The following is an 18,567-nucleotide window of genomic DNA, read 5'->3' as shown; positions in this document are numbered from 1 at the left end:
ACAACTTTCTTTGTCACAATCTCTCCACGTGGAGCGGTCCTGTCTTTCCAGTGCATTGCTTTGATATCCCGTTTGATCATATCCACAGGCCTAGATCTGAGGTGCGAGCAACTAGTTTTGGTGTGTGTCTATCGCGAGTTGTCCATAGAGAACGACTTTTGGGATATGTTAATTCTCCATCCGGCTACACGACAAAGCAAAACTACCAATGTAGCGGTATTCTTTCATTACTATCTCAATCTTTACTGGGACTTTAAGTCAAAAACAGAAACGTTTCAACACTCGGCCAGCATTGCAAAGGTTAGACAAACTGTTACTATTCAATGTCGAAGAATTATAAAGTTGACAAGAAACAGAAGGGAACTAAATATGAAGACATGAACTAATTCTGACCTGCTTGTGGGGGTAAACCAGAATGTGGCATTTGATGCACTCTTGGCCCATGTTGGCCCAACTGTTGCCGCTCATCCACTTCCGCTTGCATTTTGGGCACTTGTACTCTCCGAAACACCTCTTCTTCCCTTGGTAAGGCGTCAGACCTTCACCTTTAGGTCTCGCCTGTAGGGAGAAGAAAAAAGGATAAATGACTATGCTGGCAGCGTTTAGTTAATTGGCGTAACCTGGTGGTGGAGGAGTTCGTCGACCTCCCTCCGCCTCGACCCTTAGAAAAAAAGGAGGGAGGGGGTTGTAGAGAAATCACACAAGTTGCTTATGTTAATAGTACATACTAATTATTTATATTTTAACCATTTTTTTTTAAATCATGTCGCATTTCCCCCTCTAGTATGTTGACCGGTACTATTTGTGTAGAAATCACTGTAGATAAAATTAGTAAAAAAATCTTTATAGTAGGCTATAAGCTACTTTTTGAAATTCTAATCAATTATATATTATATCGTCCCCATTCTGGAGGGTTGTAGGAACAAGGTGGGACAGTGGGAGGGGCCCAGTTGTGTATCAAGGAATGGCCTCTTTAGTCACATGAGAAGTTGCAAAGAAAAAAAGATTGTCGCTTGTGACGTAAAATACCACAATATATGTGTGTGTGTGTGTGTGTGCGCGCACGCGTGTGTGTAGAGTTCGTTTTAATCACTTGTGTTTAAGTGTGTTTGCTGTAGAACATCATTATGCAGCTAGATGTTCATTTGACCACATTCGTGTTTTGGGCTGACAATTCCTTGAGTCATTGCCCTGTAGCCCCTGTCGTGCCGAGGCCGTATACCTTCAGGGTGTGAACACAAACAGTCTTTGTTTTGTTTTCTATTTGCATTCATATGTCATTGCCATTACTGGCAGACCCAGGGAGGGGGAGGGGTGTTGCGCTTCCTTCATCTTTGTGGAGTAAAAATGTTACGATAATAGTTCAGTACCATCGAGTTAGCGCATTTGAAATCTAACGCATCAGAGAAAATGGCTGCCATAAAAAAAAATAAGTTCACAGAATGCATGTGTAAGAGTGACGTTAGAGGGGTCAACCTAAATAGGTGTCGCCCTGATCATATCGTGAGAATTGATGCACCTATCGCCGTGTTGATGTTCGTTTGACTGGCATGTTTAGACTTTTTAATGTTCTGGCAAGTGCAGCGTTGTGATATGTTCCAAAATTTTAATTCGCATTATTGTTTCCGTCTGAATACATTGAGGACATTTTAAAAATGGATGGATTATCAATAGGGTTACTATCCTTATCATGTTCACAGTGTTGCCCGATATGTTAGTTTACATGAAGTACTACATTAACGCATCCATATACGTAACAGATGTAACGATTTCCTTTTATTTCTAACAAAATGTTTGTAAATTGTAAAATATACAATGTAGACCTAAGTCTTAAGATGGCCAAAGCACTATTCTGTGTCTGTGATGTCTAGATTTGTAATAAATACAGAGCGAAAAAAAAAAAAGGGTGCTGAAAAGCTATACATAGATATAGTTTGGTGTATTCGGTGTACACATAAAAGAAAGCGTTGATAAGCTTTGTTTTTCTAAACGGTATATGCACTGACCTATATCACGATAAACCAAATTTCTGTTCACTTTTTAGCACTGCAGAATCAAAGTGTTCTACGCTCTTCTGTTTGCAGGACAAAATCATTTCAACATGGAAGAAGCATTAAACGTTCAGCGCATGACTTCAAACTTCGTTCAAAACAAACGGGCAACTAGCTAGCGGTAATAAAGTAGATTTGATACGAAAATCAATAGCTACAGATATAGAGAGAGAGTGTTAAAATTAGAGCTCTATTCTTTTTAAAATTTTGGCTGGCAACAATGAATGTCAATTCTGTGACCTCCACATTGTTCCATTTGTCGTTAAAATCACCTATATATATATATATATACAGGTCTATACAGTGCTTTTTTTTGTAAAAAAAAAAAAAAAATCAGTGATGGATTGATTGCATTACTTTTAACAACTAATAAATTAATAATAAACGTTAAAATACAAGAAAAGTGATAATTCTTTATTTTTTTCCCAAAAGGTGCCGGTATATATATATATATATATATATATATATATATATATATATATATATATATATATATATATATATAATCGTTATAAGTATAGGCTTTAAAAAAGCACACAGTATAATTCAAGTATAAAACATGGTAAATCAATTCTGATAATAAATTCACAGCGACTTAGTGTCTAAAAGGAAGCACAATAAACAATAGGCCTACACCTCGCATTTTCTGCTTTACCCTTCTTATACTTCTAGATATTTGGGGATGAGTATACAGCGAAGTCCGATTTTAGTTTTATCTCCCTTAGTATTTTATGAGATATTTTTATTTCCTCTATAAGTGTTCACTCTGTTGTGTAAGATATTCTGACTTTTGTTGTGATAGTCGACCTTGACATGTTTATCACATGGCTATATATGTATTTACGACAAGTAGGCCTAATGGCTTTGTCTTTGTTGTTTGTAGCAAAATATGTAGGTCACTGATGGGCCTTAATATTTTTATTTGCTTACCAAGTTGTCATAGCCTTTGGGAAGTGATGCAATAAATCTATTTTTAAAAGTTCCCATGTAGTTGGCTAGGCTGCATGCCTTTTTTTTTTCCATGGACCAACAAGAAGTTATGAGTTGCCGCCCTTTGATCCGACCGTGACTCACACTGCACTCTGGCAGGACCATAAGTCTATAATTTAGATCTATATTTACTGGATTACATTACATAATCTTGTACTAAATCTATATATATTTCAACTTTTAATAAAAAATATAAGTTGTTTGCACAAATATAGGCCGTTGACCCTCAGGTAGACTCGCACAGATTTTGTATGTTTACTACATCTAACGAATGAGTAATAAGACATATTGGAAGATTTCGCTCACAGGAAGTAGATTAGGTCAAACTCTGAAGTTTAATTGGTTTTACACTCACATGCAGTTTTGATCAAACTTGAATTTCTTAGCGGAAGTGTTCGGTGGACGTGTTACCTTAAACTAGGGCTAGATAGATCTAGGTTCAGAGCGCTAATACATTAAACTGCTGTCTTGGTAACATTTTTAAAAAATTGTTTATTCAAAAATGTTATCAAAATTTTTATAACCTACATGTGTTTGCTAAGAGTATAAAGTGCTTCTATATTATAAAGGCTAAATTTGTAAATATGTTGTGATTATCTGTTTATACTGGGATTTGTTAAACCGTTAATAAAATATTGGATATTTTTTTGTTAGACCAACGAGAAGCTGTTATTTTATGATTTTATTTCCTTGTAGTGATATTTTGTTGCTTTGTTATAATCGTCATCCCAACAGCAAAATATGCTTGTGAGACATCTGCCAAAATTGAGAAATGACTAAATGTGGCTCAACAAAAATGGCTAAGACGGATTGTAGGAGTCAGTTACAGAGAACGGGTCTCAAACAAGGAAATCGTATGCCGTAAAGGGAGTCGACCACTTAGTGAGGTTGTGACAGAGCGTCGCATAAGGTTATGTTCTCCGACAAAATGAATAACGCGTAACAAGAGTTGCGATGACATGGAGGCCAATACGAGGAAAGCGCAAACAAGGTCGTCCTTGTATAACTTGGGGCCACACTTTCATGGAGGACCTCAGAGCGGTGAACACCAGGTGGTAAAAGGCTTCAGACATTGCCAGTGACAGATCTTTGAGGAGACAGCTTGCCGCCCAATGAGCCGAACGGCCCTTGAGGATCTAAGTAAGTCTAGTAAGTTATACTTAATTGATATGTTCGTGTTTGATTTTGTTGTAATGTTACTTTGTTTTCTTATTTTGTTATACTTGATATGTTCGTGTTTTATTGTGTTGTAATGTTACTTTATTTTGTTATACTTGAAACTTTGGTGTTTTATTTTTTTTTTTTGGGGGGGGGGGGCAGGGGGTGTCTATTGACAAAACAAACTTTACCTGAGGGCAATCTTTGATATAATGACCTTTGGTGAAACACAGGTGACAGAGATATGAACTGGGAGGTCTTTTGCCAAGTCTCCTATCCTGAGAGAGTGTTAGGTCCGAGAACTGGTCTGTTAGGTCGACGATGCTGCTGTAGGGGGAAGGACTGGACACTGAATGTGATGGAAACGGAGTCTGAAAAACAACAAAAACAACAACAGTTTTAATAGTTATATATGAATCTACCTACATGAATCTATCTGATATAAACTTTTCACATGTAAATTGTGAGTGAGTCTGGTGTGAATATACATTTTTTTTTTTATAGTTATGATGTTTTGTTTGGTGTAATGCACAAATTGTAAGAAAAATTTCCTTACGGACAATAAAGATTATTATTATTATTATTATCTACATATTCATAATTACAAGCCTCAAATAGACCGCCGGGGGACAAAGGCTTTGTCTGCACGAGATGCGGAAAAATGTGCAGGTCGCAACTGGGTCTGCATAGACATGTAAAACACTGCACACAACCTTAATCTTTGGAATCGAAGACATTGCAATCATTATTATTATATCAACCTGTATATTTGATTGTGTCACGTGTCTGTATCAACCTGTGTTTTGATTGTATCACGTGTCTATATCAACATGTGTATTTGCTTGCGTCACGTGTCTATATCAACTTGTGTATTTGATGCTGTCACGTGTCTATATCAACCTGTGCATTTGATTGTGTCACCTGTAGCCTATCTATATTAACCTGTGTATTTGACTGTATCACATGTATCTATATCAACCTGTGTATTTGATTGTATCACATGTATCTATATCAACCCGTGTATTTGATTGTATCACATCTATATCAACCTGTGCATTTGATTGTATCACATCTATATCAACCTGTGCATTTGATAGTATCACATGTGTCTATATCAACCTGTGTGTCCTATTTGTCTCATTCATTCGTTTGTCTATAACCGTTGTATCTATATGTCACTCTGCAGAGATGCCTACATTTCAAAATGGAAATGTGTATTCCCAGACCTGGAAATGTGTATTTTGAGGGGCAAATGTGTATTTTCCTAAATATATAGAAATGTACTCAGGAAATACTAAAATCATTCAAGCAATAACATACATGAAATGCAGCAATAACAAAAGATTAACACAGCATAAAGTTCTATAAGACATTGTCAAAATATTTACACATTTAGTCTTTGTCATTCGCATGCGTACTTGTAGGCATCTCAATGCAGTTAGTGACAACGTGGTTTTCAAACAATTTAAAATGACAGTTATGTCTAATTAATTTAAAATCATAGTAATAATAACTGTCAAACTAGAAATAAATATTTAAATATTCTTTGGTCAATAGGTTAGCTTGGTAAACGTCTTTGAAAATCAGAATTAGTGTAGAATATTCGTGTTACACAAATAACAAACTAGTGTTTAAGAGGGAAGACATATTAGGAACTCCGTTTATTACGTAAACACAAGCGGTGTTGCACTGACGCGCTAGTGTGCAAATGTACATATAATACTATTATGTTACATCTCTCTTCTTTAATTTAGAAAATCTATTTATCAGAATAACTAACAAACTAGTCAACTAAAAAGTCTAATCAGTTCATCACAAATCAAGTCTCTTGGGTTTGTTAACTATTCTGCCTGAGCGTGTTACATAAGGTTCATTTGGTCTAGAGGTGTTAGAAGAAGCAGTGTGTAGTGGCGGCTCAAAATCTAGTGTAGTTTGTAATCTTGGACTCTCTAGATCTAGTGGTTCTGGTTGTTCTGAGATGTCATCTGGAAAGTCATAATTGTTGTCAAATCTGTTTGCTTTCTCAGAAGACTTTCTGATGTGTTTTCTGTTTCTTCTGTAGACCTTATTTCCACTTTTGACATTATATGATCTAGGCTTAGAATGCTTCGAAACTACTGTTCCTGGTTTCCACTTAGAATTAAGTTGCATTCTGACTGCCGTTCCGTCTTGTAGTGGATTATGACTCTTAACTCCTTTCCTCTTATCATAATAATATTTCTGAGACTGTTTCTCGGAGTCAAAGTGTTTCTTCACCACCTTGAGATCTGGTGTCTTAGGTGTGAGTATTTCCTCGCTAGAAGGTAACAAATTTCTGGGTCGGCGTCCCATGAGTAATTGTGCTGGCGACAAATTAATATTACTTAGTGGAGTAGTTCTGTAGTCTAATAGCGACAGAAATTTGTCTTCGCTTTTCTTCCAAAGTTTCTTCACTGTTTGAATAGCTCTTTCAGCCTCACCATTAGAACTCTGAAAATGAGGACTCGACATTTCATGCTCTATTCCGTATGATTTACAGAAATTCAGGAATTCCCTTGAAGAGAACTGTGGCCCGCTATCTGACCTTAACCTTCTAGGTATTCCATGGCATGCGAATATACTCTTCATTGCTTCGATGATATCTGATGTGGTTTCCTGTGACAGTTCTTTGACATCAATAAACTTTGAGAAGTAGTCAACTAGAAGAACATACTTTTTACCCTCAAAGTTAAACAGATCACACCCAACCATGCTGTATGGAAGGTCTGGTGTCTTGGTAGGCATTAGCGGTTCTGACACATTTTGATTCTGATGTTCAGCACACCTGCTACAATCCCTAACTGTCACTTCAATGTCTGCATTCATGCCTGGCCAATACATGACTTCTCTGGCTCGCTGCTTACACTTGACTATTCCTAAGTGAGACTTGTGAATCAGATTTAGCATGTATTTACGTAAGCTTGGTGGCATGACTATTCTCAGACCTTTGTATATAATACCATCCGAAGTTGATAACTGGTCTCTTGAGAAATGGGGTCCTCTTGTGATCAACATAAAACTTATTCCTTTCATTTTTCTTCAAAACTTTTGGGGAGTGAGGGTCCTAAGTTACAGCTTGTGCTGCCTGCATGTGAATCTAGCACTGAGTTAACCAAGTCTCAACATTTCAACTTGAAGTCTGTCTGAGTTAAACAAGTTTCAACATTTCAACTTGAAGTCTGTCTGAGTTAAACACGTTTCAACATTTCAACGTGAAGTCTGTCAAAAAAAAAAAAAATTGAATTTCTTATTGGATCGTTAGTATAACATAATGGATTTTTCCATCATCGTCAGATAATTCAGAATTTAGAATAATATATTCTGAAAATATAATAGAAATTAGCTCTTTTAAATTCTTCTAGTTAACCTGTAAGTGTTTAGAAGCTGGTGCTATGGAAGGGAGAAATTCCTTCTAACCTGCCCCGCGATGCCTAAAGGGGATGCATGTATAGTGATGTTGAGGTAACCTTTTTTTTTTAAGCCAATGTCGTGAACAATTTAACACAGTTTGAGTTAGATAAGTTTTTTTTGTCACCTTTGACCTGGAAGCAAAGATGTTACTTGTGGTAATAGAGAGAAAGATAAAAAAAAAAAACAACTAGAGTATGGTGTAGATTGGGGTAATTCAATACGATTATTCTCTCCCTTTTCTGGAACTCAGTAATCTAGGTCCTAGTCTCCTACAAGAGAGACATCTGTTGAGTCTCGGATTACACTGGCAGAATGGTGATTGACACGCTCATTTTATCTAATGACTCTGGAGTACATTCCATTAAAATCGGCCACCAATAGCTTTTCTTTCACAACTGTCCGTAAAATGTGCCCTTAAGTCAGTATGTAAAGTTATAAAAATAAATTTAAAATGGAAGCTGAAAAAAACAACGTGATAATCAAATTCTATTTTACGGAACAATGATAGGATACGAAATAAAAAATGATGTGATCAGCCGAGGTGTAAGATGTGAATCTTCTATAATACTTATTATAATATATTATATAAATATAATACACACAACTCTGCCTTCACCTGTCCCTTAGTATCTTAAATCGTTCGGGCACCACATATGATCGGTTAACCTTCTTTCTCCATTCTAACACACAAGTATTTTTTTTTTTAAATAAAATCTGTATAGTTCTTTTACATCGTATACTTTTAGCAATATATTGAAGTCGCCTATATCAAATGTCATCATTAACGTCACCAAGGATAACGTGCTACTCCATCATTCAATTTCGAACCTGAACTAAACATAACTTCTAGCAGTCATCCAGATTGTAGAGGAACTGTTGTTTTTAGAGCCCAAAATAAAAACAGATCCCATCATCTGAAGCATGCTATACCATGGGTTCTCAACCTGTGGGGGTAGCGACCCCCTTGGGGATCGATTGACGATTTACCAGGGGTCACCTAAGACCATCGAAACTATGGATTGTTATTGTCTACTCTTCTATTGTTGTATGTGTGTGTCTGGGGGGGGGGAGGGTCGCGGCAGAGTGGAGGATTGTAAAAAGGGGTCACCGAGCTTAATAGGTTGAGAACCGCTGTGCTATACTAATAAAACACTCGATCAGCAAATATAAAGCAATTGATAAAATTAAAGTTCTTTAACCCTGCCTCAAATAGGATACACGAAGAGTTACCTCGCCTTGAACTGATAGTGCACCCAGTACACTTACACAGTAAACAATTGTTTCAAAATGTAGCCTTGCGCATAAAATTAGTATTATTGAATTAAGTTCAATTCATTGCAAAGTTCTGTATTGTATGCCTCCTAGTAGATGTCAGGGTCTCAAATTTTCTGAAAGTTTACACTAATTTTCAACACGGACTGAGTGAAGTATTTTAATGCCACTCTTTAACAAAGCACAAGGGTCTTTCAGCTCATATATTAGTGCATTATCCTTATAGGTTACCACACACACACAAGCATATTTTATATGCTGTACCCTCCCCCCTCCCCACATAACCCCCCCCCCCCCCAATTCTCCCCTTCCCTCACCCCTCCCAATGAGAGAAAATGTACGGAGAATATCAATTAAAAGAAAAAGGCTTTTATCAGAATTGAGGAGTTAATGTCTATCTTTATGTAACGTTTTTTTTTAAAATTACAGCATCAATTATTATCGTTGTTTTGCAATTTTAATTGACGACTTTTTACAACTAATTGCACGTTTAACGTTATTGTTGGCAAAGTCACTATGTAGACGTCGCGTGTAATGTTTTTAAAATAATGCTTATAAAAGTCACAATAACATTTGCAATTGAGGAGGCTTAAAATCCCGTTAATTTTTTTAATTAAAAAAAAAACGTGAATTTAGTTTATGGTTAGAAGATATCTTGATAATATTAATTTGAATTTATATGCACACCAATATAGTATGATATCTAGCGCTAATGCGGGGGCAGAATAAGTTTAAGGTAGACAACTGGCTGAAAGTGTGTATGTGTGTGTGTATGTGAGAGAGAGAGAGAGAGAGAGAGAGAGAAAGAGATAGTAGAGAGATGTTGTAAACCATACTTGGCACACAAAAGAAACCTCGTTTGTAGGGCAACCTTCAGGTTTGAATCCTGTCTCTGTCTGTCTGTCTATCTATCTATCTATCTATCTATCTATCTATCTATCTATCTATCTATCTATCTATCTCTCTCTCTATATATATATATATATAGGCTATATATATATATATATTAGTACAAAATTAAAAAAAACTTTAGTAGGTATATAGAACCATAAAGAACCAAATTAAAACAAAATATGACAAAGAACTTATTATAATGCCTACATAAAAAACAACTACAAAATACACTTTAAAACAAATACAAGCCTAAATTCTCTGAAATCCCAGAACAAATCGTAAATAAATGTTCGTCTTTGTAAACAATGTTTCTCAAATTTTGACTACAGATGCCTCCTCCTCCCAGAGCGACAACATCAACAATATTTGCCAACCCTTCTAGGTGTCGGGAGGGGATAGCATTAGCGAAGACGTATCGAAACTTCTCCAAGTCTGTTTTTATCGATCTAGTTGCAGGCGCCTCTTGCGACTACAGTATGAAAATCCTACTTAGTTGACAAATTTAACTTAATTTAACTCTTTCTCTCCGTAATTATTTTCTACGTTCCGGCGGAATTATTCATGTTACTCATTTGTGTTTCACTAGCCTGTTATGATTAAACTTCAGTTTAGCATTTTTTTATATAATCTAGAAATTTTATATTAAATATATAATTATATAAGAATGCATGCTCTTTTGATATAGCAAAAATTAAAGTTTATAAAAACCACAAATTACTTTAATTCAATGGGTCGAATCAACGTTGGTATCGTCAGATAGGAGAGAAAGAGTTAATAATTTATATTTTTTCAAACATCAGTTATGATGTTTATTTTACTAAAATGGATTTATAACTGCAATGCAAATTCAAGTGTTTTTTTTTTCCCTTATCCCTGTCAGCAAGTCGCTTCCCCTTTACACTAATCATAGGCAATTAAAAAAAAAAAGTAAGCACCTATTTATCGGCTGATAGACTTCAGAAATGTGAGAAGCTCTGCCGATAGTTTTCTTGTCGCGAGGCCGTCTAAAAACGTGCTTGCTAAAACTATTTATCTGACACAGCTAGAGATAGGCGTTAAGTGTGTCTCGCGTGTCTTTTCATTTCAAAACTCACACATTTTCTTTATCCTTATCGAGAGTTATCATGAGTTAGAGTCTCGTGTCATATTGCCTTTCTCGACTCGAGAAAACATTACGCCTGTAAGGTATAAAAAAAAAGAAAAATGGGGCAAATTTATTTCTATATTCTATGTCTAAATATTGGCCAGCTCAGTCACCTAGACATGTCCTTGGGGAATCTACAGCTTCCCCCAAATCGTTTTAGCTGTAGTGTGGAACTCTAATTAGGAACCTCTATTTCTTTCAGTAATAATGGGGACTCCATTGTCGGTTTGTTCGGGGTCTTAACATTTAAAAGTCCGGGCCTGTTGTAGATTTAGCTTTACACATGGAGGAGGGGGGGGAGCGTCCACTTTACTATGTAATCAGAACGATCCTGGTAACCTCTTAATTATGTCAATATCACTAGTAGTTTAAATACGATCAATGATTAGTGACACTTTTGGTATTGTCCTATTTCTTTGATTTTCAATGTATAAGATCCAGTGTAGCGTACATTAAATAATAAAATAAAATACAGTAACATGGAAAGATAAAAAAAAAGCGATATAGTGAAATGTGGAGGCGATTTAAGGAAACCTAAAGAAAAAAGTAAGAAAATACAAAGAAGAAGATAGTGGGTGATCTACCTGATTTTAAACAATGTTAAAGACGCCATGTTGAAAAATCACCATAGACCTAAATAAAACATATAATTGAAAAAAAAAAAAAAAAGGCTTATATTGAGTGAAATTGCATCAATTATTTTGAATGATTTATGTCTGTAATCTTTAATAGATTTAGAATAGCAATTTTAAATTTGTGCGGTTGGAAATATTTGTATTACTCAATCTGTTTTTGTTTAGCGCAACTTTCATGCTTTTGGCGCTAAGATCCAATCACTTTAGTGGACCACTTGGGAGACGGCGGGGGGAGGGGGGGCGGGGGAAAAGGTATCTAGTAGAAGGTTTCCGTGTTGCCTTTAACTCCATCTCTCCGTAATTATTTTCCATGTTCAGAAAGAATTATTCATTTTTCCCATTTTGTATTTCACTAGCCTGTTAGGGTTAAACTTCAGTAATGGTTTTCTTTTAATCAGATATTGATATAATTGGTATAGATGAATGTATGCCCTTTTTATATAACAAAAATTAAAGTTTATAAAACCCAAAAATTAAGTTAATTTAATGGGGTTAAATCGACGATGGTATCGTCAATCAGGAGAGAAAGAGTTGAAAATTATTTTTTAAAAATTTGCTCAGAATCTGAATTCGAACTCGGCGTCTTGAGCCTCTCCGATGGAAGACCGACGCGCCAGCCAATTAGTTATTCAAATACTTTTAAAAAGAGAAGGTTTTTCTTTTTTTTTTGTACCGGATACACCACAAAGCTATCTGTTAATAATTATCAGACACATAGATGAAAATGTCCAATACAGAAAAGTATACGGGCATCTCTAGTAAGATCTATTCTAATTGTTTTCTTTTCCTTTCAGTTGTAATAACGCTTGACTAATAGATTAGTCTCAATAATTAAAGTAATAGTCCCTATTCAGCAGTAAACATTTACGTAGCTTGGTTTATGGCATAAAATAGTGTATTATCAACATTCAAGTTCAAAAACGAATCAGGGACACAGCAAGTTAATGTGTGTGTGTGTGACCAAATTTGTTGTTTGTTTTGGAATTGTTTGACAATGTCCACGTGCGATGTAATTTTATTTTCCCCTGTGAGTTTTAATGGACCATGAAACAAAGTTTTCAAGCGAGAAGAAAGGCAATGGGCTTAAAATCTTTGAATGGCTTCGCGCTTTAATTAATTGATCTAATCTTTAATCTAATGCTTATTCGTTAGAATTAGGACTTTGTTTGTTCATTTTTTTTCTGTTCATTTTTTTTTTTTATGTAGCTGGACTACCATCGAGCTCTTGGAAGCGGAATGAAGTTTATTTTATTGAAATCTTTAATTTTGAAGAACAGACAAAGAAGAAGTCGAGACAGTTTGTTTGCTTTGCCATTTACTGACTCGCTCATAATATATTGACCACAGATCTATAACAAACAAGGTTGTCGTGGCCGAGAGGTTAAGGCGATGGACTAGAAATCCATTGGGATCTTCCCGCACAGGTTCAAATCCTGTCGACAACGCTGCCAAAAGCTATTATTTTATTGTTACCTATTTTTATATACTTTTGAAAAAATTTGGTTAATCCAAAACCTTTGTTGTTATATTTTGTTTCTGTTGAAATGTGCGATCATAAAGTAATCTTAGCTTATAATAATAGGTTGTTTTTTTTTTAATTTGGAGTTCAAACAGAATTTTCTCATTAAAATTGGGGCCTCCATTGTCGGCCATTTTATAATAAACATTGCAAAACAGGTAAACTCCTGGGAAGACGGATGAATGGCTAAAAGACATTCCTTACATAGCCATTCAATACAATAGTCGCTAGATGGCAGTAGTCTTACTGTTAACATACTTCTTTAAAACATTGATCCGTCGATTAAGAAATTTTACCTCAATATCTAGTTAACGGCACTGCATAGACATTGTGGTCTATTATGTATTTACATATGCTGTTATAAATCTTGTTACTTAAGGAACTCTGCGATGGACTGGGGTTTGTTCAAGAGAATTACTAATTGTCCATGCTGCAAAGGGGATAGAGTTAAATATATAGGCCAGGCTTCTTGAAAGTAGTCTAAGGTACTTACTGATGCAATGCTGCTGTATTCGTGATGTTGACTTGACCAGGAATCATTGTAACCATTTACATTAGACAAGCCGTTGGCTTTGAGGAGGTTGTTAACATTGACCATACTTGTCAAAGGCGACTGGGCGTTCCTGCTGTTGAGAGAATGCAGTGATTGGGTGCCTCCGTTGGCAAAAGCTCCACCCGTTATGGCTTGGAGTTTGACATTGGCTAGGCCGTTAGCTGCTATGGAAGGAATATTTCCATTGGTCAATGATTGCAAGTTGTTGTTGTTTAGGTAACTCCCACTGCACGACGTCAGAGAGTGGTTCCTGGAAGTCCCATGCGAGTCAAGTGTAGACTTCTGTCGGTAATGCTCCTCGAACCACAGGTCTGTGTTGGCAGTAGAGCCACCGTTACCGTAGATGCTGGGACTGATGTGTCCAGCCTGCTGGTCAGCTAACGTCAAATACATCCAGTTGAACAGCTGGTTATGTTGGTACAAAGGGTCCAAGGTCGAGGCCATTCTTCAGATTCAGATTTAAACGTCACCTGGAAACAATAAACTGAATTTAATTTTTTACAAAAATGCAATTCTTACAAGATCAATGGCGAGGCTAGGGTTTGCGAGGGGTGCGGACCACACAGGGTGACACCACCCCTAGTGACGCCTTTATACTAAATATATCAATTTCATCAAACTCAAGTCCCAATGTCTTTTACAAAAGTAGTATTACTATTAAGCATTTTAAATTATAGACCTACTTAGAACGGTCAACTTCGCAACAGAACATGGGCCTCTAGTAGTAGTAGCCCTTTACTTATATTCATTTACCACTGCTAAAGATCTTACAGCTTAGCAGCAAAAACTGGCTATAAGAGGAAGATATTCTTCGACAAGAGTTTTGATGTTGAGGTGTCAACTCTTTTGTAGTCTGTGCCATGCAAAAAAAGTAGCTGACTGTTCTCCTCAGCTCTTCCATACTGCTATCCAATGTGTTGGTAATAATACAGGGTTGTTACAGTACTAGGGTCTGTCAAAAGTCTAAGAGGAATTAAGATGAGGTATTTTAATTGGCGATGCTTTACAGTTTCCTAAGAGTGATCAAAGTGCAGCTTCGTAATTGTTTCTTTAGAGTATTTAAATGATTGAAACATACTTCCCACAGCAAACATTGGAATCATGACTAACCGCCTTTGAACTTCTCAAGCAGAAGCCAGGCACCGGTTAGAATTCAGAAACAATAACAATTCTCAAATTTTGTTTTCCAATTTTAATTGATTAAAAATCAAAACTTCTTAATAAAGCACGTTCTGATGTAGCTTACCACTCACTATGAAACTCACTATGTAATTCACTATGTAACTCACCTAGTAACTCACTATGTAATTCACTATGTAACTCACCTAGTAACTCACTATGTAACTCACTATGTAACTCACCTAGTAACTCACTATGTAACTCACTATGTAACGAATTCTTAGTTGTTTGCTTTTTCACGCAGTAATTCTCTATTTGAAAAGGGTTTTCACGATGCTTGCTTTCACTGGTAAACTGCATTGTCTAACAATCATGGCGCATGAGTTGAGAAACCATGCCTTTAAGTGTAATTACTTTAGACAAAAGGGATTATCTGGGTTTTATTATTTTGAAGCTATTACCGTCATTTTTATGTTATTTCATTAGTGATTAGCTCTTATAGCTTGCCAGTTATGGGAATTATTCATCATGGGAAGGCTTCGGGAGTCAACCCTGGGGAAAAATCACGAGCTGGCGACCCTAAGGCAGTTTGCAGCACCCAGTGCTACACCCTGGCAGAACCTGCGACGCGGCTGACCCCAAACTGTATCGGCACTTGCCGTTCCTTTGGATAGGCCTACATCAGCTGCGTGGAGAGGGGGGAACTGATGTGTGGGCGACATCATTCCGACCACAGCTAATGCCCAGGCATTCACTGAAGAAAGCCAATAGCTCTTCTAGCTTGCCAGTTAACAATCCAGTTTATCACAAGGGCATGATGAATTAGTTCTGGCTAGAGAATATTGTATTATGAGCTTTTGATCAAAGACGAAACAAGCATCATACTATTATAGGCCTACAACTGATAAAATTTAAAACAAAATATAGTCTCTATGTTTAGATATATTATTTTGTTAAAAAGTTAACATAACTGATTTGATGTAGAAATAGTTTAAATAAAGTCTATAACATTAGCCTATATTTAAAATACTAAAAGTTAAAATGATAGCCTACAGTTTTAAGCTTGAAATATTTGATTTGCATACCCGCCTCTACGCACTATTTATCTTTTAAAAATAAACCGAAATGGAATGTTCTCAATAATCTGAGTAGGCTACTATAGGAAAAAGTTGTTTTTTTAAATGAAGGGAAAATGCTGTTTTAATTTTAAAAGATCAATAGTTTTTAAAATATAATAATCTTTTTATGGATTCAATATTGAAACTTCTTTCTGAATTATTTGATTTATGTAAAAAAAAAAAAACTAATAAAAAAGAAGCTAAATATGATCTGATGATTATCAACCATTGTCAAATGGCAGGCAACTCTATGCATAGTGATTGACTAGTCTTGAATTAAACAATTAGGGAAGAGCGTTAAAAAAAAACTGTACCCTATTCCTCCTCCCCCCACCCCAACATTCCAATATATAATTTAGTTTAGGGATAATGAAATGGTGAACATTAGGGTCTCTATATTCTATTTTAAATAGTCACCATGCACTTTCTATGTCGGGCATTGATAATGGCGATGACGTCATGCACGTCCACACTTGATGTCTACTTGTCATTCGATACAGGAGGGGGGTGGGTACACTAAACGAATGGCAAGGGGGGGGGGGGCGATGTGTTGACCAGGGGGGGGGGGGGAGCACTCCAGATCTTGTGGGACCAGCGAGTGAAGAAAAGCCTACATGAGCAGACGATAGCCTAGAGATTCTCTAGGAGCACTGCGAGTGATGTAGAACGTGGCATATTTTAGCCTACTAACTCGGAGCTGATGTCATCTGTTGAGCTGGAAAAGAGAGAGACGGAGAGAGAGAGAGAGAGAGAGATGCCAGGAACAAAGAAACACAAGGTGCCCTCCTTCTGGCACTCTGACATAGATTCTCTCTCCCACCCCCTCAACGTTTTCCTAAAATCGGAGTATGCTCACACGAATCGTAAACCACCCCCATGCTCCTCCCCTCCCCCCAACCTATGCCCCAACACTCAACATGTAAACTGCTCAGCAGAAGAAGAAGAAAAAAAAAAGGTTTTGTTTATAGGACTAAGATGCTTCGCACTGACTGGCATAGTAACAACAATAAACAATACTTCCCGTTACTTTTTTTGCATGTTATTAGACAACAAAACTGTAACACATCTCTAAACACAACATCATGTATCGAATGCACTATATATAATTTCTTTGTTGCTTCATTTGTGTAAGCGTATAATGGTAGGTGTACATGAAACAAAGAAGAACTAGAAACACCCCACGAAAATGTTTCATTTCTTCTTCTCTCCATAGGCATATTTTTCTTTGTTTAACGTATCCTTTTTTTTTTTTTTTTTGATTTGTTTCCAACAGTCATTCAAAAACAGATTCTCTGAATGAATAGTTCTAGGGTAGAGTAGTTATTTAAACAAACTATATTGATTCCTCTATAATAATTTCGTGCGTATCCCTATTTCTCTATATGGTCTACAAATAGGGCATATCTTCTCAAAAAGGCCCAATATTAAGAGGGGAAATGCTATCAACATTGTTTAGATGTAAATTATGTAATTAAATCAATTTAATTTTTTGTTAGAATGCTGATATATTTTTTTTCTACCTTTCAAGCGTGATTATTTGGAAATATTTAATAAATAATAGGTTAACAACCTAGGCCTATAGGCCCCTAATCTACCCAATATTGTGTTCAAACTTTACCGCCTTTAAAATCTAAATCTTTGTTTTGATAGAATATAGACGTCAACGAACGCTTAATTAATTAGATCTAATAATATATTTTCTTGTGATGAGTTAGCATTGATTACGCTAGCTATAATGTATACGTAATCTGATAAATTGGAGATGACGTCATAAAAAACACCACACAACCAATGACGTAATCATGTCTGCTCTTCATGTCAAGTTTATTATGCAATTAGTCACTTAACATGCACAGGCTTTATTTTCTACTTACAGTGAATACAAATCCAGAAACACATTCACTTTCGTTTTCATTATATTTTAATACGATGGACTGATCACAGCTGTTCAACTGACTGTAGTGTGTGTTCATATAAAAACTTAGCAGTTTGGTACTGGTCAAGTCAGAAAGATTTCGAAACAAGGAAAAAAAAAAAAGACTGCCTTAGAAAGTTTTCATCTGCTTTTAAATGCGCTGGAACGTGACCCTGTTCCCAGGCCTATGTGCGCTCACTTCTGTTGTCAGGGGGTCGAGCGAGGGCTCACTGGATTCTCTCTCTCCTCTCTTTCTCCCTCTCGTCTTGACGGCCGTCTACGTGCCAGCAGACGATAGAATTCAATAAGAAGAAAGAAGGGGGGGGGGGGAAAGAACATACATAACATGGGGTTAAAATTAGGAGCCTGCACCTTCGTCGCACGACTGTTGGTAAACTGTGGAATGATGGGATTTGGTTCTAGATCTAGCAGACGACAGCGAATTAATAATAAGAGATCGTGACCTTGGACTTCAAGATCACAAGATACTATAAAAATGGGAATACATTACATAATTTTGTTTTAGGACCTTTTCAAAAAAAAATACAAACTCAATAATTATACTATTTGTAATTTATAACGAATATTATTTTTGTCGTATTTTTAACTTATTCAATAAATTTATCACGTGCTAACTTTATGAAAGAGTTGCGGTTCGTGCAAAAGGGAAGTAATACATGTATTTGACTAAGAATCTGCTCTAAAAAATACTTACAATAAAACTAATTTAATAATGTACTTATTATTATTATTTATGATTATTAAGACCG

General features: G+C 36.1%; 1 protein-coding gene and 1 non-coding gene across 2 annotated transcripts in view; one reads left to right on the top strand and one right to left on the bottom strand.

The window, feature by feature from the left end:
- LOC129924468 (uncharacterized) overlaps positions 1-18,567 on the bottom strand; it is a 22,869-nt gene extending 4,302 nt beyond the window's left edge. Inside the window, exons 1-4 of the mRNA XM_056018984.1 lie at positions 17,757-18,567; positions 13,586-14,115; positions 4,391-4,570; positions 394-558 (exon numbers count right to left, since the gene is read on the bottom strand). Of these exons, the coding sequence (XP_055874959.1) occupies positions 394-558; positions 4,391-4,570; positions 13,586-14,089 (849 nt within the window). The 5' untranslated portion in view covers positions 14,090-14,115; positions 17,757-18,567. The remainder of the gene's footprint in view (positions 1-393; positions 559-4,390; positions 4,571-13,585; positions 14,116-17,756) is intronic.
- Positions 12,937-13,018, top strand: Trnas-aga (transfer RNA serine (anticodon AGA)). Its single transcript has one exon. It is a non-coding gene; the product is annotated as a tRNA-Ser (tRNA).

The sequence above is a fragment of the Biomphalaria glabrata genome, chromosome 2 (assembly GCF_947242115.1).
Source record: "Biomphalaria glabrata chromosome 2, xgBioGlab47.1, whole genome shotgun sequence".
Classification (NCBI taxonomy): Eukaryota; Metazoa; Mollusca; class Gastropoda; family Planorbidae; genus Biomphalaria; species Biomphalaria glabrata.
Note: the sequence above shows the minus strand (reverse complement) of the source record. Positions and strands in the feature narration are given on the sequence as shown.